General features: G+C 41.0%; 1 protein-coding gene across 13 annotated transcripts in view; it reads right to left on the reverse strand.

The window, feature by feature from the left end:
- The window catches only part of LOC138755303 (receptor-type tyrosine-protein phosphatase delta), a 1,191,445-nt gene that overhangs the window by 719,179 nt on the left and 448,549 nt on the right, over positions 1-23,717 (reverse strand). For 11 of the 13 annotated variants that reach the window (XM_069921133.1, XM_069921109.1, XM_069921060.1 and 8 more), the window contains 4 exons: positions 17,713-17,846; positions 8,507-8,651; positions 5,150-5,455; positions 4,175-4,368 (listed from right to left, as the gene is read on the reverse strand). In XM_069921133.1, coding sequence (XP_069777234.1) covers positions 4,175-4,368; positions 5,150-5,455; positions 8,507-8,651; positions 17,713-17,846 — 779 coding nt within the window. The remainder of the gene's footprint in view (positions 1-4,174; positions 4,369-5,149; positions 5,456-8,506; positions 8,652-17,712; positions 17,847-23,717) is intronic. The other 2 variants (XM_069921148.1, XM_069921141.1) reach the window with 1 other exon arrangement.

Here is a 23,717-nt window from a genome sequence, read left to right on the forward strand (position 1 = left end):
AATTAGAGCTGTCCTGAAGCTTTGGTGCTGTGTTGTCCATCTCAGGATTGTTGGCACTTGATTCCTTCATGTCAGTTTTTAACCTTGCTTAGTGGTAGGGGTTCTGAATTATGTTTTTTTTTTGGGTTTCTTCTCTTCTTTTGAATTTTACAAAACAATATATAACTGTATTGTCCCTAATTATTGTGCATAATGTAAACATCAATAAAAATATTTTAAAAAAAGAGAGATTTAAGATCCAAGTTCCCTGAATATGCTGGTAAAAATAACAGGTTCAAAACATTGAACATTTTATTTGGACTGAAATATGGTCATCCCTCAGTTGAGGTTTTGATCAATTCACTGAAACGTGATGTTTGAAATGGGCAACCTACTGAGTAAATAAGTAATAAATCTGCATCTCTCAGGGCCATTCTGAATTGGTCTAAGTGAATCAGGTGAGCATAATTGTAGTAATTTAGCAAATGGGTTTGGGCTTAGAGCCTTTATTAACCAAAATAAAAGTGCCAGCAAAAAGCATATATGGTGCATGAAAACTGAAACACTAAGCAACTGTTCTGCTAAAACACTGCAAGATGCAATTGATCGTGCAAGTTTTGAACAAATTCCATCCCATCATAAAAGCTGCACTTCACTTTTGAACTGTGAGAAATTAAGAAAACATTATCTCTGAAGAAAGTTCAATTACTAATGGAACAAAGCCTATATTTTTAAGATCAAGGTTGTTAGCTCTGACAAGCAAGTGCTGGAAATAGGAGGCAATGTATATAGAATAGATGACCACAGGCCAGAAAAGTGAAGTGGATTATTCCTGCCCACAATTCATATGTGTGTAAAAACTATACTTCTAGATTTTTATCTCCCCTAAATGCAGCTCTCTGTTTATAGTTCTGTTTCTTTGAGAAATTTATTCCCAGTCTTCTTGATGCTGGTGTGCCTGGGTGAACTGCCTATTGATGAAAAATAGTCAGTTGTTTTGCTTCAAGATTAAATTCCTCAGTACTCTTTATCACAGTTGCAGTCATCTGAAAAAAAAATCCATTGTGCTAACCCCCTTGTTGTAAAGTTAAGGTTCAAATTTAATCTCTCTTTGTTCAGATTAACTTATACACCACAACACAGCCATTGAATGGAGTGTTAGGCATTGTAAGCAATAGGTTTTTATGCTGCAAAATCAATTGTCTGATCAAGATGAAGTTGCCAGCAGTCTCTTCCAAAAAGTTAAGTTAATAAAGAAGCAACGTTTTGAGGGTCTCAAGCATACATGTCCAAAATAAATAGGATTGTGACAGCCCAAACACATTTTAGTTAACTAATTTTCCTATTGACTCATGACAGGAAGAGAGTGCATATTAGTTTTCTTTCAGAAAATAGGAAGGAAGCAATCTCTTTAATTTGGAACAATTGTATTTTTGAAAAGATCACCAGCTGACAGTTTATAAAGCATTTTCTAAATTTGGCAACGCCATTGCAATATTGCCCAAAGGAAGACTCTCAAACATGGTGGATCTCATGTGAATTACCAGAAATGAATTCCAGATCTAATGTATTGGAAATGCCACCCCTCCGGGAATGATATGATCTGAGCTGACCTGGTGACATTTGGCTGCATATTGCTATTGTCAAAGACCAATGGCCAGAGGATGGAGCCTCATTTACAACTGGGACCATATTCACAATACAATCATGGCCTTATTGTTGAGATGAAGATAATGCCTCATTTTGATATGGAGGTAAATAATAAAGCAAAGCTGATCAGCATAATCAGTGAGGCACCAAATTCCCCCTTGTGACATCTGCTGACAGTCAGTCATGTTGCTGGGGTTCTTTCAGCTTTGCAGAATGCATCTTCAGCATATTAACGCATTGTTTTAACCTGTTGTGGCAAATCTTTGATTCAGTTGATTATCACTGGGTCTGCATTGAAACCTTTAAACATGACATATATATGGAATGCAGCACCTTGCAATTGATGTTGCTTGTGTATTGATATTCTGCTATTTATCACAGAGGAAAAAGAAATGCATCTCTTAAAGCATTATTAAAAACAATGGATTACCCATTCACACCACCCATGATGGAACTACACAAACATGCAACCTGCCATTGAGTTCGACTGTGCTATTGCATGTATTCACATAGGGAATAAAATATGATTAAAGCAGAAAATGAAGATATTGTCCAATCCATGCCAATTTGGTGGACACCGTTTGTTGAGTTCACTTTGGCTGCAACTGATCCAATGTGATTCTCTCATGACCTCACTGGCAGATAAAATGACATATCAACCCGCTGCCAATGCTCACACTTGAGTTGATGACACACAACCTTTCCTCTATCTCCTGCTGTGATACAAAAGCCCACACCCATTCTTCTCGGCTATCCATCAGGCATTTGGGATTGGATGATGCCTTCCAGCTGAATGAAGCTAGCATACTGAAGGCAACATTTGGCTGCCCCTTGTCTGCCAATTAAGCATGTCCAAACATGCAGAGCCAAAAATAAATTTAATTGCAAGATAGATTTTACGTGGAACAAAAGTGGGCTGGAATTACGCAGCAGAGGCAGGGAGAAAGTTAAAGACTCAGAGAGTCAACTCAGGAACCTTTCTGAGTTTGCTCAGTTAGTGTTCATTTTGCCCTGATCTTCTAAACCATTCCTGTCCAAATATCTATTCAATGCTGCAATTGTTGAATATAATAATGAGACGAGGAGGGAATTGGGGAAGAGCAGGAATTGAATTCTGAACAGGGGAATGCAGAGCTTGTATGTGCGGAAACTGTCAGGTAACCTTGTATTGTGTATGGGCACCCTCCAACTGGATGACATTAACGTCAACTTCTGTGGTTTCTACTCTGCACACCCCCATCTATTATCCTTTCCTCCAGCTCTGTCTTTCTCTCTTTCTTTCCCCATCTCTCTGCCTCCTTTCCTCCAGCTCTCCATTCTCAGAGCTACCACTCTCCCCCAATAAACTCTCAGCTTTTCCCTCCTATCCATGTCCCCCTATGGCCTCTTTGCTGTTGGTCTGTGATCCTCCACCTGCCCCTTCATCTTCTTCTGTCCTTCCCTGCCTTTTTATTCCTGTGCCTACATCTTCAGACTTTCTTGCCTCACAACTCATAGAGAAGTTATGTCTGAGGGAGAATAAGTACAGCAGAATGACAGCAATGGGCTGTAAAGGAGTTTTGTGGATTTGAACAGAACAGCAACATCCAAGTTGAATAAGAAAGCAGGAAAGAAAATGCTGTAAAGTGCATCACTTCTGACAACTTAATTCAACTCAAAGTTAGTTTCCTCCTATAGCAAATCACCATGATAAACTTGGAATCGCGCGCTGGAAACACAGCACACTGCAGATGATGGAATCTGAAGCAACACAGGATCTGCTTCAGGAACTTAGCAGGTCAAACAACATCAGAGGAAGGAAAGCCAGAGCCCTTTGCTATAGGTCTGAGACTTGATGAAGGATTCCAACTTGAAATGGCTCTTTTTCTCCCATTGATGCTACTCGATCTGCTGAGCTCCACCAGCTAACTAGTTAGTTGCTGTACAATTAGCCTATTTGGCCTACCACATCCATGTTAATTATCTAGTACTAATTTACGATCATCCATTTAATTAAATGTAATTGTTTAAAAATTAAGATTAGACATACAGCATGGGAACAGACCCTCCCGGCCCACGAATCTATGCCACCCAATTCACCAACAAACCCTGCAGATTTTTGATAGATGGGAGGAAACTGGAGAACCTGGAGGAAACATATGCAGACATGGGGAGAAAGTACAAACTCCTGATGGTTAGCGTGGGATCCGAACCTGGGTCACAGGCACTGTTACAGCATTGCACTAACCACTACGCTAACTGTGCCACCTCAAAACCTTAATTTCCCTTCTCTCTTCCCGCAGTCTTCACACTTTTGACTCTCTCTTGTGTATTGATTACGTATTTCTGTACACTGGAGGCAGAGTGTGTGGGGGATGGGGCAGTTTCTCAGATGTGACCTCATACAGTTGATTGTATTGATTTAAAGGCAATCCCATCCTTGCATTAAAAAAGCCTGGCTGGTCGAAAGGAAAGAGGGACAGCAAAGGGGAGCTGCTGTAAATTTATGCTTTTCCTTCTCTGTAATAATTGAGCATGCACGAAATCAGCATTTTAATCCACCTACCTGTGCATCTGCTAGCATGATGTCCTTGAGCATGGGTGGTCCTCTTGGTTCTCCATGTTCCATCCTCACGTAATGGACCTGGTAGCCTCGTATTTGTCCATGCTGTTTATTTGGGACTGGTGAGCGCCACAATACTGTAATAGCTGTTGAGTTCAAAGCCTCTACCTCGACTTTGCGAGGAGGACCACTAGGAACTGGAAGAATACCATTTGATTAAAAGAAAAAAAAAATGATCACACCCTGTCCCTCCAAATTAGCAGCACAAGGACAGACCCACTATTATTCAAAAGAGAGATATGAATGCGTCAATTCTTGTGTCCAAAAATGCTTCATTAGCTGAAAAATGCCTGAGCTGCATCTTTCTAAAACACCAAAAATGTGGAAAAATGTAAAAAATATGGAGGAAGAGGTACAAATACTCAAAACAGAGGAAAAAAAGACAGCCAAGGATAATGCTTTGAATGCCAAAGCATCACAAAATGCAAGATTTTTTAAACATTTGATTTTTTTTTTAAAAATGATTCCAAAAAGATATTTATTGTGGGGAGGGAAGGAAATTGTCAGCCGCTCTGGAGTCTCTCCCAAGACTTGCATTTCACAGACCAACATCTCCTGAAATCCAGTAATAAAAAAGTTCACATTTCTGTGGTATGTTGGTACTCTGAGAAGAACGTTGATGCGACTTTAAAAAAAAAGTTGTAAAGGTTATTATTGGAGGTTCAAATATTAAGGACACCAATCCACATAACGAGGTGCAAGAAGGGTTAAAAACTTATTTAAGACAGGGTTTGCTTGTAACACAAGCCACTTCTCACTGCAGAGAGATCTAGAGTTGTAGTCCAATAGGGTGCAAAAACGAAATAGAGACAGGTCTTCAGAGTTGCTGAGGACGAGACGCAACAGCGAGAGAAAAGGGGCACAAATGTCAGCGAGTAGCCGAGAAAGTTGCTGAATGGTTGTGCTTTGCCAACATACCATCCTCATCTGTGCGAATCAGGACGGGAGAACTTTCTGGGCCAGGTCCAATCTTGGTGTGGGCCGTCATCCTGACATGGTACTCAGTCCACTTCTCCAAGCCCTCAAGCAGGTACTGCGTGGTATCTGGCGGAACATCCAGGATCTGGTCGGGTGAACTGCCTTCTCGGCCACGGGCCGTGTATTTGATCGAGTATTTGGTGATGATGCCGTTCTGGTTTTCTGCTGGTAGGGGCAGCCAACTTACCAGAATGCTTGTTGAACTTGGACTGGTGCACCTGATATCCTGAGGTGGGGCCGATGGCTCTGTTTTTTTTTGGAAGTCAGGTCGAGTACGGGTGGGGGAGGGGTGGGAAGGGAGGTGAACAGGTGAGGGCATTGTAAAAGAAAATAAAAGAAACACAAAGAATGGGAGCATATCCAACAACTTAAAAATAACAAAAAAAAATCAAAAAGCAAAATTGGTTCTCATAAAGTAAATATGACACCTTGGCTTAGAAAATTAAAGACAACTCAGAAATAATTTTGGGTAACTTAAAACTAGAAAATGGAAGTAATGGTAAGGAAAATAAAAATGTGAAAATGGATCCTACAAGTAATATTACCTACCTGTAATTATAGATCTTACATCATGTATCTTTCTTTATTTCCTCTAATCCTTTTTTATTACCTACCCTTCTTGAACAGCTGCAAACAGTAGGGCGTTTTACCTTCTATTTGAGTTAGAAATAATTCTACATTCCAAAGAAAAAGATCTAAGTGAAATACCAGGTACCTACCTACCACACACAAAGAGAGGCCTGATTAATGTCTGTAAATAGGACCCACCTGCTACTGATGAATGTCACATATAGCCTGCTTCACTCCTTAAAGGTCAAGTAACAAATGTTTCTGTTTGCCAGTTAAAATTGGTTCCTCTGCATCATTTTCCATTCTTGCATTTTTTACCAACAGTACTGCAGCTATCATTTTTATCTTTGATGGCATACTTTCAACTTGTACAATACATGAGAGAAACATAAAACAAACATCACAGGGAAACAAATTCAATTGCTTTGAGCTATATTGCTTTCAGTAAGCAGGGCAGGTTTTATTCTTTTATTTCCTCTGTGTCATTGTGATTGAACATGATTAAAATAACATTCAAAGCCATGCCCAGATATATTAATTTCTAACTGCTTGTAGCAATACGCATTCTTCCGGATACCCACCAATTGAACCAACACATTATGAGTGGGAAGGATTGCAAAATGCCATTGGTATCTGAATTATTATAATAGCATGACAAAATATGGCCATCCCTCAGTTGCTTGATTCAGCCCCCACCCCCCTGAACAGCAAGCCTGCCTGGACATTCACTATGATTAGTGATCATCTGTAGGGGATAGATGTATTTCCTGATACTCCTGAAGGATCCCCACCACATCCTGGTATGTACCCAGAACTCTTGAAACCTAATTTATGGATACCTCACTAAGTCAACCAGCCTTTGCTCTCCCACAGGTACTTGCAGCCCAACATCAACCCCCACAAACTTGTTAGCGCTACTTGGCCCAATCTCCCACCTATTTCCCAATGTTAATTCCAGCCTTCTATCTCATAGATCCCAGGGTGATGACACCAATGAATCCTGTCAAATATGGACCAACTGACCCATCTCCCTCCCCTTCCCCCCAACACAACACTCCTGCATACCCCCATATCAGGTTACACAGGTTTTATTGACTGTTTAGTAACCAAGTTCCAATTTGTGTTGGAATGGGAGGAAAAACGTGGGGCCAACTTATGGCAGGAAAATGTGAAGATCCCTCTTCCATTCCACACATCAGAAGAAATGGACAGGAATACATTCTTCCCACCTTGGTTTTGCTCTCACAACTGGCAGACATGAGAAAGACAGCAGACACTTGGCCAAATGACAAACCCCTCAACAACTCCGGGTTCAAATATCTTAGAGCTTCAGGGAAATCTGGCAAGAGTTTTGGAGAGATGTAGTGAAGATCTGCTTTAACACAACATGATGCTACGGAACACACACTCTCTCTTTCTCTTTCTCAATAAACAGGAAAGCCTGCAGACGCTGTGATTATAGTGCAATACACAAAATTGCTATTAAAAACTCAGCAGGTCACGCAGCAGCTATCAAATGCAAATGGCTATAAACAACATTTTGGGCCTTAGCCCTGCGTCTGACAGATGTTGTGTGACCTGCTGAGTTTTCCCAACACTTCTGTGCATTGCACTCTCTCTCCAGATACTATTTTCAGGCATAACTAATCTTGCTCAAAGAAGATGGACTACTGAAACTAACTGCAACCAATTAGTTAAATATCCACCCATTCTACTGTCACTGCCAGCAACCCTGAGGACTATTAAGTCCTAAATCTTGATGGGTACCTTGCGATTCTATGACACAGAGGAAAGGACTTTGCAAAAAAGCCTGAATAACGTGTATACCATCTGCTGCAAGCAGTCAGTTCTGCATTATCTTTACTGTTGGTGAAAATGTTATTTGCAAAATAAAATCTGACCCTAAATATTGTTTATAATTAAACATTATGTTCTCGATTTGATGTTGCAGCTACCAATAGGTCTTGGTCAGATGATCTCGACATCTGCCGTCCAAGAATAATATCCAAAAGTCCATCTAAAAATCAACTGTCAGAGAACAATCTGTACCACAGGTTTCACAACACCCATCAATGGTATTACAATATTGTTTAAAGGTGAAACGTCATTACCATTTCATTAGGTAGAACCCAGAATTCAATCTTGTCATTTGACCTTTAGGACTTTATTGAAAGTAATGGCACTTAGAAAATAATAGATAATTGTGCAGTTAGTTAACCTTTACAAGTTAGCTCATCATTCATAGTCAATGAAATGTAGATAATGAACTGCAACAATTTTTATTTGGAACCAAAAAATACTGAAAGTTAAAACTCCTTGGTTTTTTCCTGCTGTTGTGCACTGTATATACTGACTCCTAACCAGAACAAATTTATGAATAATACATGGGCAAATTTGAAGCCAAATGCAATCAATATTGCAAGACACACATTATTTTGAATGAACAAATGAAGCACATTTAAGATAAAATTTTGCTTAAATGCACAAGAAAGTTGAACTAAGAAGCCTCCTAATCTTTAGTCTGTGTGTTGTTGCCGAAGTAAAAGTGGTCTGTGCGATCCCACCTTCATGAAATCTAAACCTTTTCAATCTTGTATGTTTTCCTTCTGAGGCTTAGTAGGTTGAATACCATCTGCTGCAAGCAGTCAGCTGCTAGGAACAGTTTACCCTGTCAAGGCGAACACAAGACACCAGAAATTGGCAATTAGACAACAGAAGAAAACCTACTAGTTTCCATGGTTTGGGCTGAAATCTGTGCAGTGGAGGCACCAAGACCATGCTCAGAACGAGCAGCCAGATGGAAGTGATACATTGTGTTTGGTTTGAGATCCTCCAAAAGGTACGATGTCTTTGGTTCGAAAGTGACGAATTGCTGTGGAGGGAACAAAGGATGAGGAAGTCTTTCCCATGCATTCACACCATTACAGCAGAGAGAAAGCTGAACGCTTCGAGCACTGGACTCTAAACAAGTTACATTAGCTTGCAGCAAAGCTGCAGTCAATTTTTAGAAAAAATTTGGATATACATCATGATAACTAGTCATTACATCCCATGAGCCTGTACTGCCCAATTTCACCCAATTAACCTACAACTCCCAGTATGTTTCAAATGGTAGGAGGAAACCAGAGTCCCTAGAGGAACCCATGCAGACATGGGTTGAACATATAAACACCTTATAGACAATGGAAACCGGAGAAGTCAATGTTAATGACATCAGGAACATCTGCTTCAGGACTAACAAAGGAAAAAGCAAACCAGGTAGTAATGAAGAGGGAAGGGAGAAGTTCTATGGATTATTTTTTTAAATTAAAAAAATTAGACATTCAGCACAGTAACAGGCCATTTCGGCTCACGAGTCTGTTCCACCCAATTTACACTCCGTTAACCTACACCCCCGGGTACGTTTTGACTGGTGGGAGGAAACTGGAGCCCCTGGGGAAAACCCACACAGACACGGGGAGAACGTACAGACTGCTTACAGACAGCATGGGATTAGAGCCCTGGCCCTGATAGCTTGGCACTGTAAATGAGTTACTCTAACCTCTACGCCAACCATTCCGCACTCTGATGGGTGGTTCGAGGAAGGGTGAAGGGTGATGGACTGGGAGCCAGGTGGGGGACCAGGAGTCAAGACAGGAGAGAGAGTGGTGTAAAATACAATACAAGCCAAATGAAGCAGGAGGAGGGGAGGGGAATGTGAGGATGTATTTTATGAGTTGGGATGTCAGACAAAACATTGGTTAGACCACACTTGGGAGTTCTCATTACTACACCAAAAGGATGAGATTCAGCAAGAGGAGATACAGAAAAGATACACAAGGACGTTCCCTGGATTGGAAGGCTTATTATCAGGAGAGATTAGGTTGGCCTGTATCTCTTTTCTCTGGAGCAAAGGTGGCTGAGAGGTGACAGGCTAAATGCATACAAAATTACAAGAGGCTCAGATTGGGCAGGTATCCTGTGACTGTGGGTTCTAAAATGAGAAGTTTAAGGTGATGAGGAGCAGTAGGTTTATAAGGGAAGCAAGTGAGAAGGGTTTTCAAGCGAAGAGTTGTTGGCACCCAAATGAGCTCCCAAAGGAGGAACATTAAAACTAAAGAGGCATTTTGTCAAGTACTTGTCTAAGCAGGGCAGAGAGGGACATGGACGTAATATAGACAAGTGAGACTATATAAATATGCAATAATGGGAGGCATAGGCGTAGTGGATGGCATTGGTGTAGTGGATGGCATTGGTGTGGTGGGTGGCAGAGGTGTGGTGGGTGGCAGAGGTGTGGTGGATGGCATTGGTGTAGTGGATGGCATTGGTGTGGTGGATGGCATTGGTGTGGTGGGTGGCAGAGGTGTGGTGGATGGCAGCGGTGTGGTGGGTGGCAGAGGTGTGGTGGATGGCAGCGGTGTCGTGAGTGGCAGAGGTGTGGTGGATGGCAGAGGTGTGGTGGATGGCAGAGGTGTGGTGGATGGCAGAGGTGTGGTGGATGGCAGCGGTGTCGTGAGTGGCAGAGGTGTGGTGGATGGCAGCGGTGTGGTGGGTGGCAGAGGTGTGGTGGATGGCAGCGGTGTCGTGAGTGGCAGAGGTGTGGTGGGTGCCAGTGGTGTGGTGGGTGGCAGCGGTGTGGTGGGTGGCATTGGTGTGGTGGATGACATTGGTGTGGTGGGTGGCAGAGGTGTGGTGGATGACATTGGTGTGGTGGGTGGCAGTGGTGTGGTGGGTGGCAGCGGTGTGGTGGGTGGCATTGGTGTGGTGGATGACATTGGTGTGGTGGATGACATTGGTGTGGTGGGTGGCAGAGGTGTGGTGGATGACATTGGTGTGGTGGGTGACAGTGGTGTGGTGGGTGGCAGCGGTGTGGTGGGTGGCATTGGTGTGGTGGATGACATTGGTGTGGTGGATGACATTGGTGTGGTGGATGACATTGGTGTGGTGGGTGGCATTGGTGTAGTGGATGGCATTGGTGTGGTGGATGGCATTGGTGTGGTGGATGGCATTGGTGTGGTGGATGGCATTGGTGTGGTGGATGACATTGGTGTGGTGGATGACATTGGTGTGGTGGGTGGCATTGGTGTGGTGGATGGCATTGGTGTGGTGGATGACATTGGTGTGGTGGATGGCATTGGTGTGGTGGATGACATTGGTGTGGTGGATGGCATTGGTGTGGTGGATGACATTGGTGTGGTGGATGACATTGGTGTGGTGGATGACATTGGTGTGGTGGGTGGCAGAGGTGTGGATGACATTGGTGTGGTGGGTGGCATTGGTGTAGTGGATGGCATTGGTGTGGTGGATGGCATTGGTGTGGTGGATGACATTGGTGTGGTGGATGACATTGGTGTGGTGGGTGGCATTGGTGTGGTGGATGGCATTGGTGTGGTGGATGACATTGGTGTGGTGGATGACATTGGTGTGGTGGGTGGCAGCGGTGTGACCACCCTGTTTCTATGCTGCACAATTCTATGATTATGACCTTAAAAAAATTCTGGTAACAAGGTGAACCAGCTTTGTTAGTTTCCTGATGCAGATCAAGTACTTTTTCTTCTCATAGATGGTATTGAGCTTCTGGACTTAACCTATCCCAGAGGGCTGTGGAGTTCAGATCATTGGGGGTATTTAAAGATGAGATAGATACATTTTTGGAATTGAGGCTATGGGGAAATGGGAAAGAATGGCAGAGTTTGCATAGCGGTTAGGACAATGCTATTACAGCACCAGCGACCCAGATTCAAATGTGCTGTAGTCTGGAAGGAGCTTGTACGTTCTCCCCGTGTCTGCGTGGTCTTCCTCCGGGAGTTCCGGTTTCCTTCCACCTTTCAAAATATATGTGGGTCATAGGTTGATTGTGTATTTGGGTGACTTGGGCTTGTGGGCCGGAAGAGCCTATTACCTCACTGTATATCTAATATAAACATTTTAAATTTAATTAAAAAGTTGTTGAGGCCTGAGACTCATTCAGCTGTGATCATATTGAGTGGTGGCTCAGGCTTGTGGGACTAAATGGCCTTGGCCTACTCTTATTTTCTTCTGTCCTTTTGCAAGCTCTTCCACTGCCAGCACATAGTTACCTGAACTATTTTTTTTCAGTGATATTAATCAATCAAAGAACATAGATGGGAGTGTAAAAAAGAAGAGACACTCTCCATTGGAGGTCTAAATGCCATGAAACTAAGAGAGTATTTTGCCAAAGGCACAGGAGTGTGCATTCTGAGAGTTAGCAACACATTCTAACACAAAGGGTATTGTTATCGCCCCATAATACCATGCCCTGACATGATTGCTCTTCACCCTGCTTTATTTTTAAAAAGGAATTTTTCCTTTGAACAAAATGCTCAAAATATCAATCCATTAGTCTCCATTTGAAACCAATGCACGACTAAAGTTGTAAAATGTAATGTAATCTCCCAGGGATTATATTTCAATGCCAGGTGGTGGTAATTTTATATTGAGCTTGATTAAACATTTTTGCATTCTTCACAATTATTTTCCAGAAGTGTTAGTTCTTTTTCACTATTTGCTGTGAAGAGTGAACATCAAGGGCTTCCAGCAGATTTGTCTGCTTGTGCTTTGCAGGGGGTGATTGCAGCATGAACAGACTGAAATACAAAGCGCCTGGACTGAACTTCAGGAGGGGAATCCTTTTTATATACTTTTTTTAAATTTATAGATCCAGCACAGTACAGGCCCTTCCAGCCCACGAGACTGCACTGGCCAAATACCCTCATGTGACCATTTAACCTATTAACCTCATACGTCTTTTGGAAATCTGTACCCTCAGTGCCCTAGGAATTTGAAAGTAGGTGTTAGAGCATTTAACTTTTCATTTGATCATTAATTTTTTGCGATTGGAACATTGTTGGCAAGGCCAGCATTTAGTATCCATCTATGGTGCTGCCCTTTAGGGCTCCATATAGGACTAAAACTTAGTTTGGCCCCACATGGGGTAGCGAGTTCTGGTCACTGTGCTGCAGAAAGGAAATAGAGGCTTTGGCAGGATTGCAGAGAAGGTTCATTAGGATTTTATCTGGATGATAGAGCATTAGATTTAATTCGATCAAAAAACAATCTGCTGGAGGAACTCAGCAAGACCAGCAGCATCAGTGGGATTGGAGGTGGGGGCAAAGGTAGGGGGTGGAGGGTGTGAAAGAGTGGTCAACATCTTGGGTCAAAACCTTCAAGATGATTTAGCGGTGACTTGATGAAGGGTTTCAATCTGAAATGTCGATCATTCTCTTTTTCTCTCACTGATGCTGTTCAACCCACTGAGTTCCTCCAGTAGATTGATGGTTGGTCCAGTCTCTTGTGTGTCACTTGCGATAAGGAGAGATTGGACACATTTAGCCAGTTTCCTCTGGTGTGGTTGAGTCTTGGGGGGGGGGGGGACTGCGACATGATAGAAGTAAATAAAATCATGAGTGGCACAGATGGGGGAGTGAGTTAGAGTCTTTTTCCCCAAGGTCGAAAGGTCAAATGCAAAAGGAAGAGGAGAAAATCCTAAAAATGGTGTGTATGTGTGTTTTGACACAGAAGGTGCTAGGTGGCTGGAATGTGTTACCAGGAGGGGTGGTAGAAATGGATACCATAGCAATGTTCAAGAAGCATGCTGCATTCATGTATTGTTGCAGTTTAAGTAATATTGTGGGATTTCCAGGATTTGGAGCCACCAATGAAGTAGTACTGGCAATATATTTATCAACCTGACACTTAAGGAGGAACTGATGATATCTTTTCTGTGAATTTACCACTCTAGATTGGGATTAATAAAACTAAATAAAGCTGGAGAGAAGGGTATTTTTAAGTGGAGGTAGATACATAAGAAAAATTGATCTACATCTGCCAAGTGATGAAGCAGGTTCACTTTGTGAGTAGCATTTACTTTAAAGATATGAGCATTATGAACTACAGTACAACTCTGATTTATCTGAAATTGGATTCACGGAAAACCTCATTTATCCAATTAAAAAAAAAAAATTGGATAAATGTGGATATACGAAACAAATCAGAAATTCTCATTTATCCAAAAAATTTTGGGAGCCAAACTGACCTCATAGGTTGAAAAAAATTAGAATGACGATTGTCCTTGTTTCAGGTAACCCCCTCCCCTCTCTTTCTATTTCTTCTTTACCTTCCCCTATTGACATTACTCACCAACTCTCCCTCTCAAACTGTGTGCCACTCGCTCCCGGCCGCAAGCGGTCGAAAGAATCCCTTGTCCCGGTGTCATCAAGGAGAGCGGCTCCCAGGCAGGAGCACAGACCACAGGCTCATTGGCATTCCCTAGCCTCTCCTTCTTTACCCATTCCTTCCCCTCCCTGGCACAGCGGAACTCCTGACGCCGACTCCAAACCGTCCCCTTGGCTGACTATTGCACATGCACATTGGACTCCGGGGGTGGGTGGGTGGGTGTGTATGTGTGTGTGTGTGTGTGTGTGTGTGTGTGTGTGTGTGTGTGTGTGTGTGAGTGTGTGTGTGTGTGTGTGTGTGTGTGTGTGTGTGCGCGCGCGCGCGCGTGCGCATGGAGTCAGAAGCTCTGGTGTCTGGGGAAACAGGAGCCCACCGACTCACCAGTGAGTGTTCCACCTGCCCACGAAGCCTCCCTGGGGCCAGCGGAATTGGTGGGTTCGTGTTGGTGATCAGTGGTTAGGATATGTTGGGGATCAGCCATGGCCAGCATCTTATTTGCTGAGAAATAGACATTATTTTAAAGCTTAAAAGGCCTTCCCTTGTTGTTTGTTGTTTTGTTGAAACATGGATACAAGTGATTTGCTGTTAGTACTAGACTGTTTTTTTTAAAAATAACCAGTTATCCAAAAAATAAATGTTTATCCGACATAGGCTCAGTCCCAATCATTTTGGATAATCGGCATTTGTACTGTATTTGAGAAATACATTTTCAAGTAACTGCCTGGCCAACATAAGAACATAAGAAATAGGAGCAGGAGTCAGTCATCTGACCCTTCGAGCCTGCTCCACCATTCATCAAGGTCATGGCTAATCAGGCCATGGACTCAGCTCAACTTTTCTACTTTTCCCCATAACCCTTAGTTCCTTCCTCCTCTGTGTGTCTAAATATATTTAATGAAACAGCCTCTACTGCTTCCTTGGGCAGAGAATTCCACAGATTTTCTATTGTCTGGGGAAAGCAGTACCTGCTCATCTCCATCCTAAATCTACTTCCCTGGATCTTGAGGTGGTGACCCTCATTTCTGGACTCTGAACCATTTAACATTTGCTGTTTCCTGGGATCTGGTCGAGCAAACCATGTTGGATGGGATAAAATGTGTGACTACTGTAAGCAAAACCTATTCAGGAAATATATGTCACACAGAGGATTGGGCAGAGCTCACTCCTGTCCCTGCATAACATCATTAACATTCTCTTTTCTTTATATCCTTCAGATCAGTACCTTAATCTTCTTGGATACTGAAGGTTGAATGCAAGTGAGCTCTACAGGATGAATTTTTGCTTCCAGACACTGAACATTTGTTAGGAACCTTTTCTAGAGGAGTCCGGATGTTAAAAATATGGTTCCTCTGTTAACTGATTGGCTGCATTCACTGCTTCTGTGCCAAGTCTCAGACTGGGATTCTGGCAAGCTTTGAAATCTGGCAGGAATTTGAAAGTGCTTTCCACTCTGCAACCCACTTGCTGCGATTGGCACCAGAAACAACACCAATTTCAAAGCTTGCAGTTTAATTGTTGTGACAGAAGAAATGAACCACAATGGTGCTGGAGAACGAGGTGATTGATGCGTTGAACAGTCATTTGAGCACACTTCCTCCAGTTCGCTAGCTCTCTTTAGCTGTGTGTTTTCAGTGGTGCCAAGCACTCAGACTGGTATACCATTGAATGCAGGGGTGAAGCTGGCTCTTCTCACAGGCAGATGCTTCACTTTAACGTCATTGTGGCGATGTGTGCATTATTCATGTCAATTCTTACCATATCGATACACCACATGAATCATACCCATTTTCAATGATTTTTCAGCTTTCAAAGAGCTAGCAGGTATACCGGAGAACAGATAGGGGACGCAAGCTCATTTTAAAGGGACGTTTTTACACATTTGTCTATTGATTTGTTGTGCCACATAACCCTTTGCACTGAATGTTGTCATTCATTTATGCTCATTTTTTACATTTGATATCAGTGGGTTTGGAGATGGATAGCGGAAACATTTTGTGAGTTCATAGATGGTCTGTGCCCAACCAGAGCCTGGCATCTATTTAGAGAAAGTGGGCCACTCTCTCAGTTCAGTTGCTGGTGAACATTTGGACTTCTTTCCAAAAGAACTGGGAAACCAATCCGGATGGCATCACAAAGAGAGGTGGAAGCCAGTCTCACAATTATTCCATGTCAACATCTCTGTCAAAGCATGACATCGTCGGTTGGACGAGCTGCTGATGGTTTCTGCAACATCAGTGAACCAAGATCACCAACATTCACGCATCCTTTTGAGCAAAAGCATAACCCAGGGACATCACAATAAAACTTCCATGAGAGCTTAGACAGATATTCACAACTTCAGGATGAATCACTGGTTGTTAAGAATGGACAGAGAATCGATCAGTCACTTTTAATTGGAATTAATCTGATGGAAGGTTGTAGTGATTACAATCACTTTCTTAAACTGGCATGGTTTATCTTCATCAGGATAAAGAGCAAGCCACACTCACCACATTAATGGCCAGCTTAATTAATACCGGGGGAATAGACCATCCTTGTTCAAGGGGATGAAAAAAGGGCAAATGTTACTGGAGCTTTCCCAATGTCTCTCATGCCATCAAGGTCCCAACAATATTTCCTTCAAGACACTGTGAAATAAGTTAGCATGGGTTTGTCAAAGTGAAGTCCACCAGCTGACTGAGGAAATTGGATAGGAGAGAATTACTGTTCCAGCAATGAGTGTGGCTAATAACAGGATCTCAAAATGAGCTTTCACTGCCTTCACTGTATTGGGAATTATTCACTTCTGATCTTCATTCCCAGCTGTACTGCTTTGCAACATCAATCATATAAATCTAAATGTAAACCTCGAGAGGTATTTTCTTAATCAAACAAGATGCGAGCTCACTCTACGGTGCCATTAAAAAATTCTAAAATGTGAGAAAATGCTGAAAGCAAAAGCAAATCAGGGAATCCACGGCTTCATAGACTCATTGCATTGATACCACTGACCCAGCAACATCAAGATGATAGCTATCCGATTAAACTCTGGGACATGAAAGAGGTAATTGTTGGTGGATAATTAACCAGAGAATGTGAACGCTGGCACATGGTAAGTGCCGGATATAGCTGGCTACATCCATGTGACATATGAGGATGGCACAATAAAGCATTGCCTATGCAAAGGTCCATGCCGCCAAACCCCCATAACTCAGCAGCCAGGCAAGGATTGGCGTTAAACATTCAGCAGGTTCCCACTTGTACTTTGTATTTCATTTTCCTTCATTGATGTCTGACTCTTATTCTCTTAAAGCATAAAAATGGACTTTGACATCCTTTTAAGACATACAGAAACCCTATCACTGGTGCACTCACTCACTGGCACCTGAGATTGTGCCAGTGAGTCATAAACAAAATGTTAAAGAAGAGAGGACAAGTCTTCCTGTAATCCTGTAAACTGTAATTCAGTTTTGGAAATGCTTAAATATAACCCTCAAAATCTAAGGCCTTTTAATGTAGTTCTTGTTCTCATTTCTCATATCTGTGATCACAAATGATGATTGGAATGGTACAGTTGAAAGAAGGTACACTGCTGTTACATAAATCACAAGCCAAGAGGATATTTATTACATGCCTATAAAGTAACATGTATGATAATGACACTGCTTCATTTGTAAGATATGACAAAGCCTTGCTTTTCAAATAAGTGTTATTTTATGTTATTCCTAAATTGTTCCCCATTTTCAGAAGCAATAATGACAAGTTATAATGTGCCATACCTCTCTGGAATCCTCCGTCTCTCTGTAATACAACTCGTATCTGATGATTGTGTCTTGTCGAGGTGGCGTCCATGATAGCATTATGCTTGTGTCTGATTTCGGTTCTGCCTTGAAGTTATTGGGCTGGCTTGGAACTTGAAAAGGAAAGAAAAAAATAAAGCTGAGTTAATGGAATAATAATGCTTTCCTCTGATCTGTAATTATCATGTCCTCTACCCGGACACAAGCCAAAGGCCTTTAAGTAAAGGAATCCAGCAACCAAACATTTCAAATGGATGTAAGCAAATTTTATTTTCAATGTATTAACATTTAATTAAAAAGGTAATTTCCATCCAAAATATACACATGAACCATTACAGATCCCCTGCAGCACTGGTCGAGACCAAATATTGATGAAGAATATAGGATTTGAAGCAAAGGTAACTAGATCGAGGCACATAAATTAATGATAGTCATTAAATAAAAATGTGAAACTTGTGATATTCACATGGAAGTGAGTCAGCATTTCATGGCTTTATGACTTGGATTTCATGTTGCTATCTGTGGCAAACCAAAATAATTTGGAAACCACAGAGGTCAGAAACTCACAAAGTACATGCATTGATATTGTATGAAACGACAAAAAAAACCCACTTTATAAATAGTAATTTCATAGCAATTATCATTCCTGTCAAGTGAATGAGGAGCAATTTGTTTAACATAATCATGAAGTTGAAGAGCTGAGAAAAAGGCTGTACCAACCAAGTTGGCATTCTGGACTAGTCCCGTGTGCCTGCATTTGGTTAATATCCTTCTCAACCCTTCCTAAGCAAACGTCTTAATGCCCCAAATACCCATTGCACAAAAAACTACTTTCATTTTCAATGTATTCTGTGTCCCCATAATGGATTCCAAAATTCTGACGAGACTGAATGCAGATTGGCAAGACACCTTCCACCATTCCTTTGTCACTCAAATTCTTTGTCCCACTCCTACTCTGACTTCAATGTCTTTGCCCTCCTCTGCAAACATTGGAGCTTGTTCACGAGTATCTAAGGGCATCATGGGAATCTTGGGAAGAAATTCCTGGGGCCCTGGTAGAGATATTTACACAGATTTAGTCAAGGATGAAGTATGGATTGCCGAAGTGGTGCCTTCCTTAAAGCAAGTACAAGCCAAGGAATTACGGGCCAGTAAGCCCATCAGTAGTGGTGGGAAGGTCACTGGAGAGGATTGTGAGAGGCAGAATTTAACTGCATTTAGAAAGTCAAGGACTGATTGGGGATAGTCAGCATGGCATAGTGCATGGGAAATAGTGTCTCAAAAATTTGATTGAGTTTAAGAGCCAACCAAGAGGATTGATGCGGACAATGCAGCAGATGTTTTCCACATGGACTTTCACAAGGCCCTGCATTGGAGGGTCTTCCACGAGATCAGATCACATGGGATCCTGGGTGAGCTGGCCAATTAGATACAGAATTGGCTTGGTGGTAGGAAACAGAGAGTTGATTTTTAGATTGGAGGCTTGTGACCAATGATATGCCACAAGGATTGGTGCTGAGCCCAGTGGTGTTGGTCATCAATATTAACAACTAGGATGAGAACATAGTTGGTGTACTTAGTAAGTGTGTGAATGACATCTCAATTTCTGGTATAACGGACAGTGAAGAACATAAGAAATTGGAAAAGGAGTTGGCCATCTGGCCCATTAAGCTTTCTCCGCCATTCAATAAGATCATGGCTGACCTGGCTATTGATTCAGCTCCACCTAGCCTTTTGTCTATGGCACTTAATTCCCCTACTTTTAATAACACAGTCTCAGGCTGTATGGCCACGCGAAGGACTTTGACAGACATGTTTTGATCAAGCTCTCTATAAACAAGACGGATAAAATCAGAAATTTTTTCACTCAAAAATGGACAAAATAAGAACTAAGAAATCAAGGCAGCCGAGAATAAAAATCAAGGAAGTTTCTATTCAGCCAGGAACTTCAAACAAAATTCTGAGAGGGAACGACTTGAAATAATCAATGGTATACCCCGCAACTCTGAGAGTTGAAATAGCAGAAGGTAATCAACAAATTTTTAAGGCTAAGAACAAGGTGGAAGACTTCCTGTGAGGCTTATGAAAGGACTAATGTTGCCAAAGAAGAAGACTGTGAGGAATGTTTACAATGGGACAAAGTACAAGTTGTTTTTTTTTACAACCTCTTGTATTTATAGGTGAAAAGTAAATTTTATTGAAATGTTTACGGAGAGCTCAGAAAATAGTGAAAACTTGGGAAAAGTAGTAGCAGGGTGGAGACTCAGGTCTAAGGGGGAGAATGGCATCCAGACAGGAGTATCTATAAAAGATGGCCCTAAAGGGAGGGGTTCTTCCTTCTCGAAGGATTCCGTGGGCTTTTTCATGGGGTTTTGGGGTTTCTTGTTTATGTCATTGTCAGGGCAGGGGCATTGTATGTGTTTTTTTTAAAAGGGGAAAAATCACTATTATTTAATCAAAAAGGTTTTATTGTTAAACAGTATTAAAAAAATCAATATGGATAAAATGCTAAAATTTATTAGTCAATGTTAATGGGATAAATAAACCAATGAAAAAGCAACAGGTCTTGGCACACCCTAAAAAAATAAAGGCACACCCTAAAAAAATAAAGGCAGATACAGTCTTTCTACAAGACATGCATCTTAATAAATTGGAACATGCTAAATTAAAAGGAGGATGGATGAGACAAGAAATATCATCTTCATTTGGATCAAAAGCAAGAGGAGTAGCAATTTTAATTAATAAGAATATACCAATAATAATAGAAGAGACACCAGCTGACTAAACCAGAAGATTTGTAATAGCACATTGTAAAATTTATGCAGGATCATGGACTTTTATAAATATCCATGCACCAAATTATGACGATGAAGCCTTTATGAAGAATACCTTTTTTTAAAAACAGTAGAGGGAATACAAAATATTCTGGTCAGAGGAGATTTCAATTTCTGTCCAGATCCAATGCTGGATAAATCAGCCAGAACAGTAACAAGGGCAAAAGCTGAAAAAAAACACTATCATTTATGAAGGATTTAAATTTGATTGATATATGGAGGCAGCTTAACCTCATAGAAAGACACTCTTCATTCTACTCAAGGGTACATGATTCACATGCAAGGATTGGTTTGTTTTTAATGTCTGGCCAGTACTTTTTAACTGGGCAGACATTATCAGATCATTCGCCATTAACTTTAACTATTGTGATAATGGAAAAACAAAACAGTGTGTATAGATGGCATCTCAATGCCACATTGTTGAAAAGGAAGGAATTTTATGAGTTTATTAAGAGATAGATAGAACTATTTTGTGAAAATAATCTTTCTACTACTAATGATAGCTTTTTAACACAGGATACACTTAAAGCTTACTTAAGTGGACAAATTATTTATTTTAAAAAATCTTAAGAGAGAACATACAACAGAGTTGGATTGTTTAGAGAAAGATATAATGAATCTGAAAAAAAGAATATCAAAGAACAGGGTTACAAGAAAAATATAGATTATTAGAGAATTTAAAAAAATGAGATATAACACATTACAAATGTATAAAATGGAAATAAAATAAAAGGTAAAGGCAAAGGAGTCATCTAGAATGATGCAAATAAAAACAGATGCCAATATAAAAATATATAATCAAAAAGAAATAAATAATATTTGAGACAATATTCTATGAAACTATATAAATCAGAATTATTAGCAGATGAAAATGAGATGAACAATTTTTTAACAAATATTGAACTTTCAAAATTAGAAGAGAGAGAATAGGTTGATTTAGATGCTTCTTTCACAAGAGAAAAAAATCGAGAAAGTTTTGGGTACTTTACAAGCTAAGGGGAGGATGGGTTTCCTCTCGAGTTCTATAGACAACTTAAAGATTTATTGATGCCTCTTTTGATGGATGTGTTGGATTGGGTAGTGGAGACCCAGCCCCTCTGAGTATCATTCTCAACTGCTATAATTAGTGTTACCAAAAAAAAATCCATTAAAAACTTCATATACCCAGAACCGTATCACTTCTGAATGCTGATTATAAAATATTGGCAAAGGTGCTACCAGTGGAAACATCTTTTCTCTCTGTCTTATCTATTCCTTTCATAATTTTATGTTTCTCAAAGATCCCCTCTCATTCCTCTGAATTCCATTGAGTATTGGCCCAGGCAACATAATCTCTCCTTACAGTCTAACCTCTTTTAAAGCAAACACTCTCATCCTGCTATGAACCCGGTGAACCTCCTCTGCACCACCTCTAATACCATTATATCCTTTCTCCAATAAGGAGTCTAGAACTGCACACAGTACTCCAGGTGCGACTTCATCAGTGCCTTGGAGAGAGGCAGCAGAACACCTCTGTTCTTAATTTCAATCCCTCCAGCAACATTCTATTTATTTTCTTGATTGACTGTTGCACGTGCAAACCAATCTTTTGCGATTCATACACAATGCTGCATGCTGCAAACTTTCACCATTTAATTAATATTCCTTCCAAAGTGGATGACTTCACAGTACCAACATTGTACTCCATCTGCCAGAACCTTGCCCACTCACTTAACCTCTCTATATCTCCCGGTAGACTTTCTGTAATCTCTGAATGATTTGCTTTTCTATTCAACTTAGAGTTAACACCAAATGTAGATACGCTATACTTGCTCCCCTTTTCCAGATCGTCAATGTATACGATGAAGAGCGGTGGGCCCAGCACCAAACTCTGTGGCACTCTGATCACCACTGATTTGCCAACTCGAGAAATACCTATTTATCCCAACCTTCTGCCTTCTCCTAGTTAACCAATCATTTATCTATATTAATACATTACCTGCAACTTCATGCATCCTTATCTTATTGATTAATCTTTTATGAGGCACCTTATCAAGTGCTTTCTGGAAATCCAAGTATACAATATCCATCCGTCCCCTCCATCCACTTCCCTTATTAAATACTCAAAGCACTCCTGGAAATTTGTCAAACACAACCTGCCCTTCCAAAATTCATGCTGCATCTGCCTGATGGAATACATTCTCTCCAGACGTCTTGTTCTATCTTCCTTGATGATAGATTCAAGCATTTTGATGCTATTGTAACAGGCCTTTAGTTACCTTCCTTTTGCTTGCATCTTTTTACAAACAGTGGCATGATACACACTGTGTTCCTAATCTGCAGGGACCTTCACAGAATCCAGCAAATTTTGTAAAATTATCACAAACACATCTCTCTTAACTTCTGCCATTTCTTTCAGTACCCTGGGATATGTTCCATCTGGACCAGAAGATTTATCGACTATCAGGGCCACAAGCTTGCTCAGGATAACCTCTTCAGTGATAGCAATTGTATCAAGCTTCTTGCCTCCCATCACATCCATAAACTCTCTCTTTGGCAGGTTAGACATTCTCCACCATGAAGACCATCACAAAATAATCGTACCAAGCATCGGCCATTTCTTTATTCCCCAAAATTAATTTCTCCTTCTCATATTCCAAGGGACCTACGTTCACTTCAGACAGCTTTTTCTCCTTATATGATTGTTAAAAAAACTTATTTATTTTAATATTTTGTGATTGTTTGGTTTCATAATCTCTCTTCCCTTTCTTTATTGCTTGTTTATAGAATCTGTGTTGCTTTCTCCCAATTTTCCAGTTTCCCATTACTCTTGCTGACTTTGTAGAATAAGCTTTTGATTTGATGCCTTCCTTTATTTCCTGAGTTATCCACATATGGTTCTCCCTACCCTTAATTCTCCTTGCTCTTTCACTGGAATATACTTTTGTTGAGAACTGAGAGAAATATCTTTGAAAGTTCTTCACTGTTCCTCAACTGTCCCAACATATAGCCTGTGTTCCCAGTCGCTTCAAATCATCTCCACCCTCATTCTGTTGTAGTCCATCTTGTTTCGGCATTATACACTACAGTAGTTTTAGGTTCACCCTCCATTTGTATGAGAAATTCAATTATCCCATTAACACTCCTTATGTGGTGATCTCAAACTAAAAT

The sequence above is a fragment of the Narcine bancroftii genome, chromosome 1 (genome assembly GCF_036971445.1).
Source record: "Narcine bancroftii isolate sNarBan1 chromosome 1, sNarBan1.hap1, whole genome shotgun sequence".
NCBI lineage: Eukaryota > Metazoa > Chordata > Chondrichthyes > Torpediniformes > Narcinidae > Narcine > Narcine bancroftii.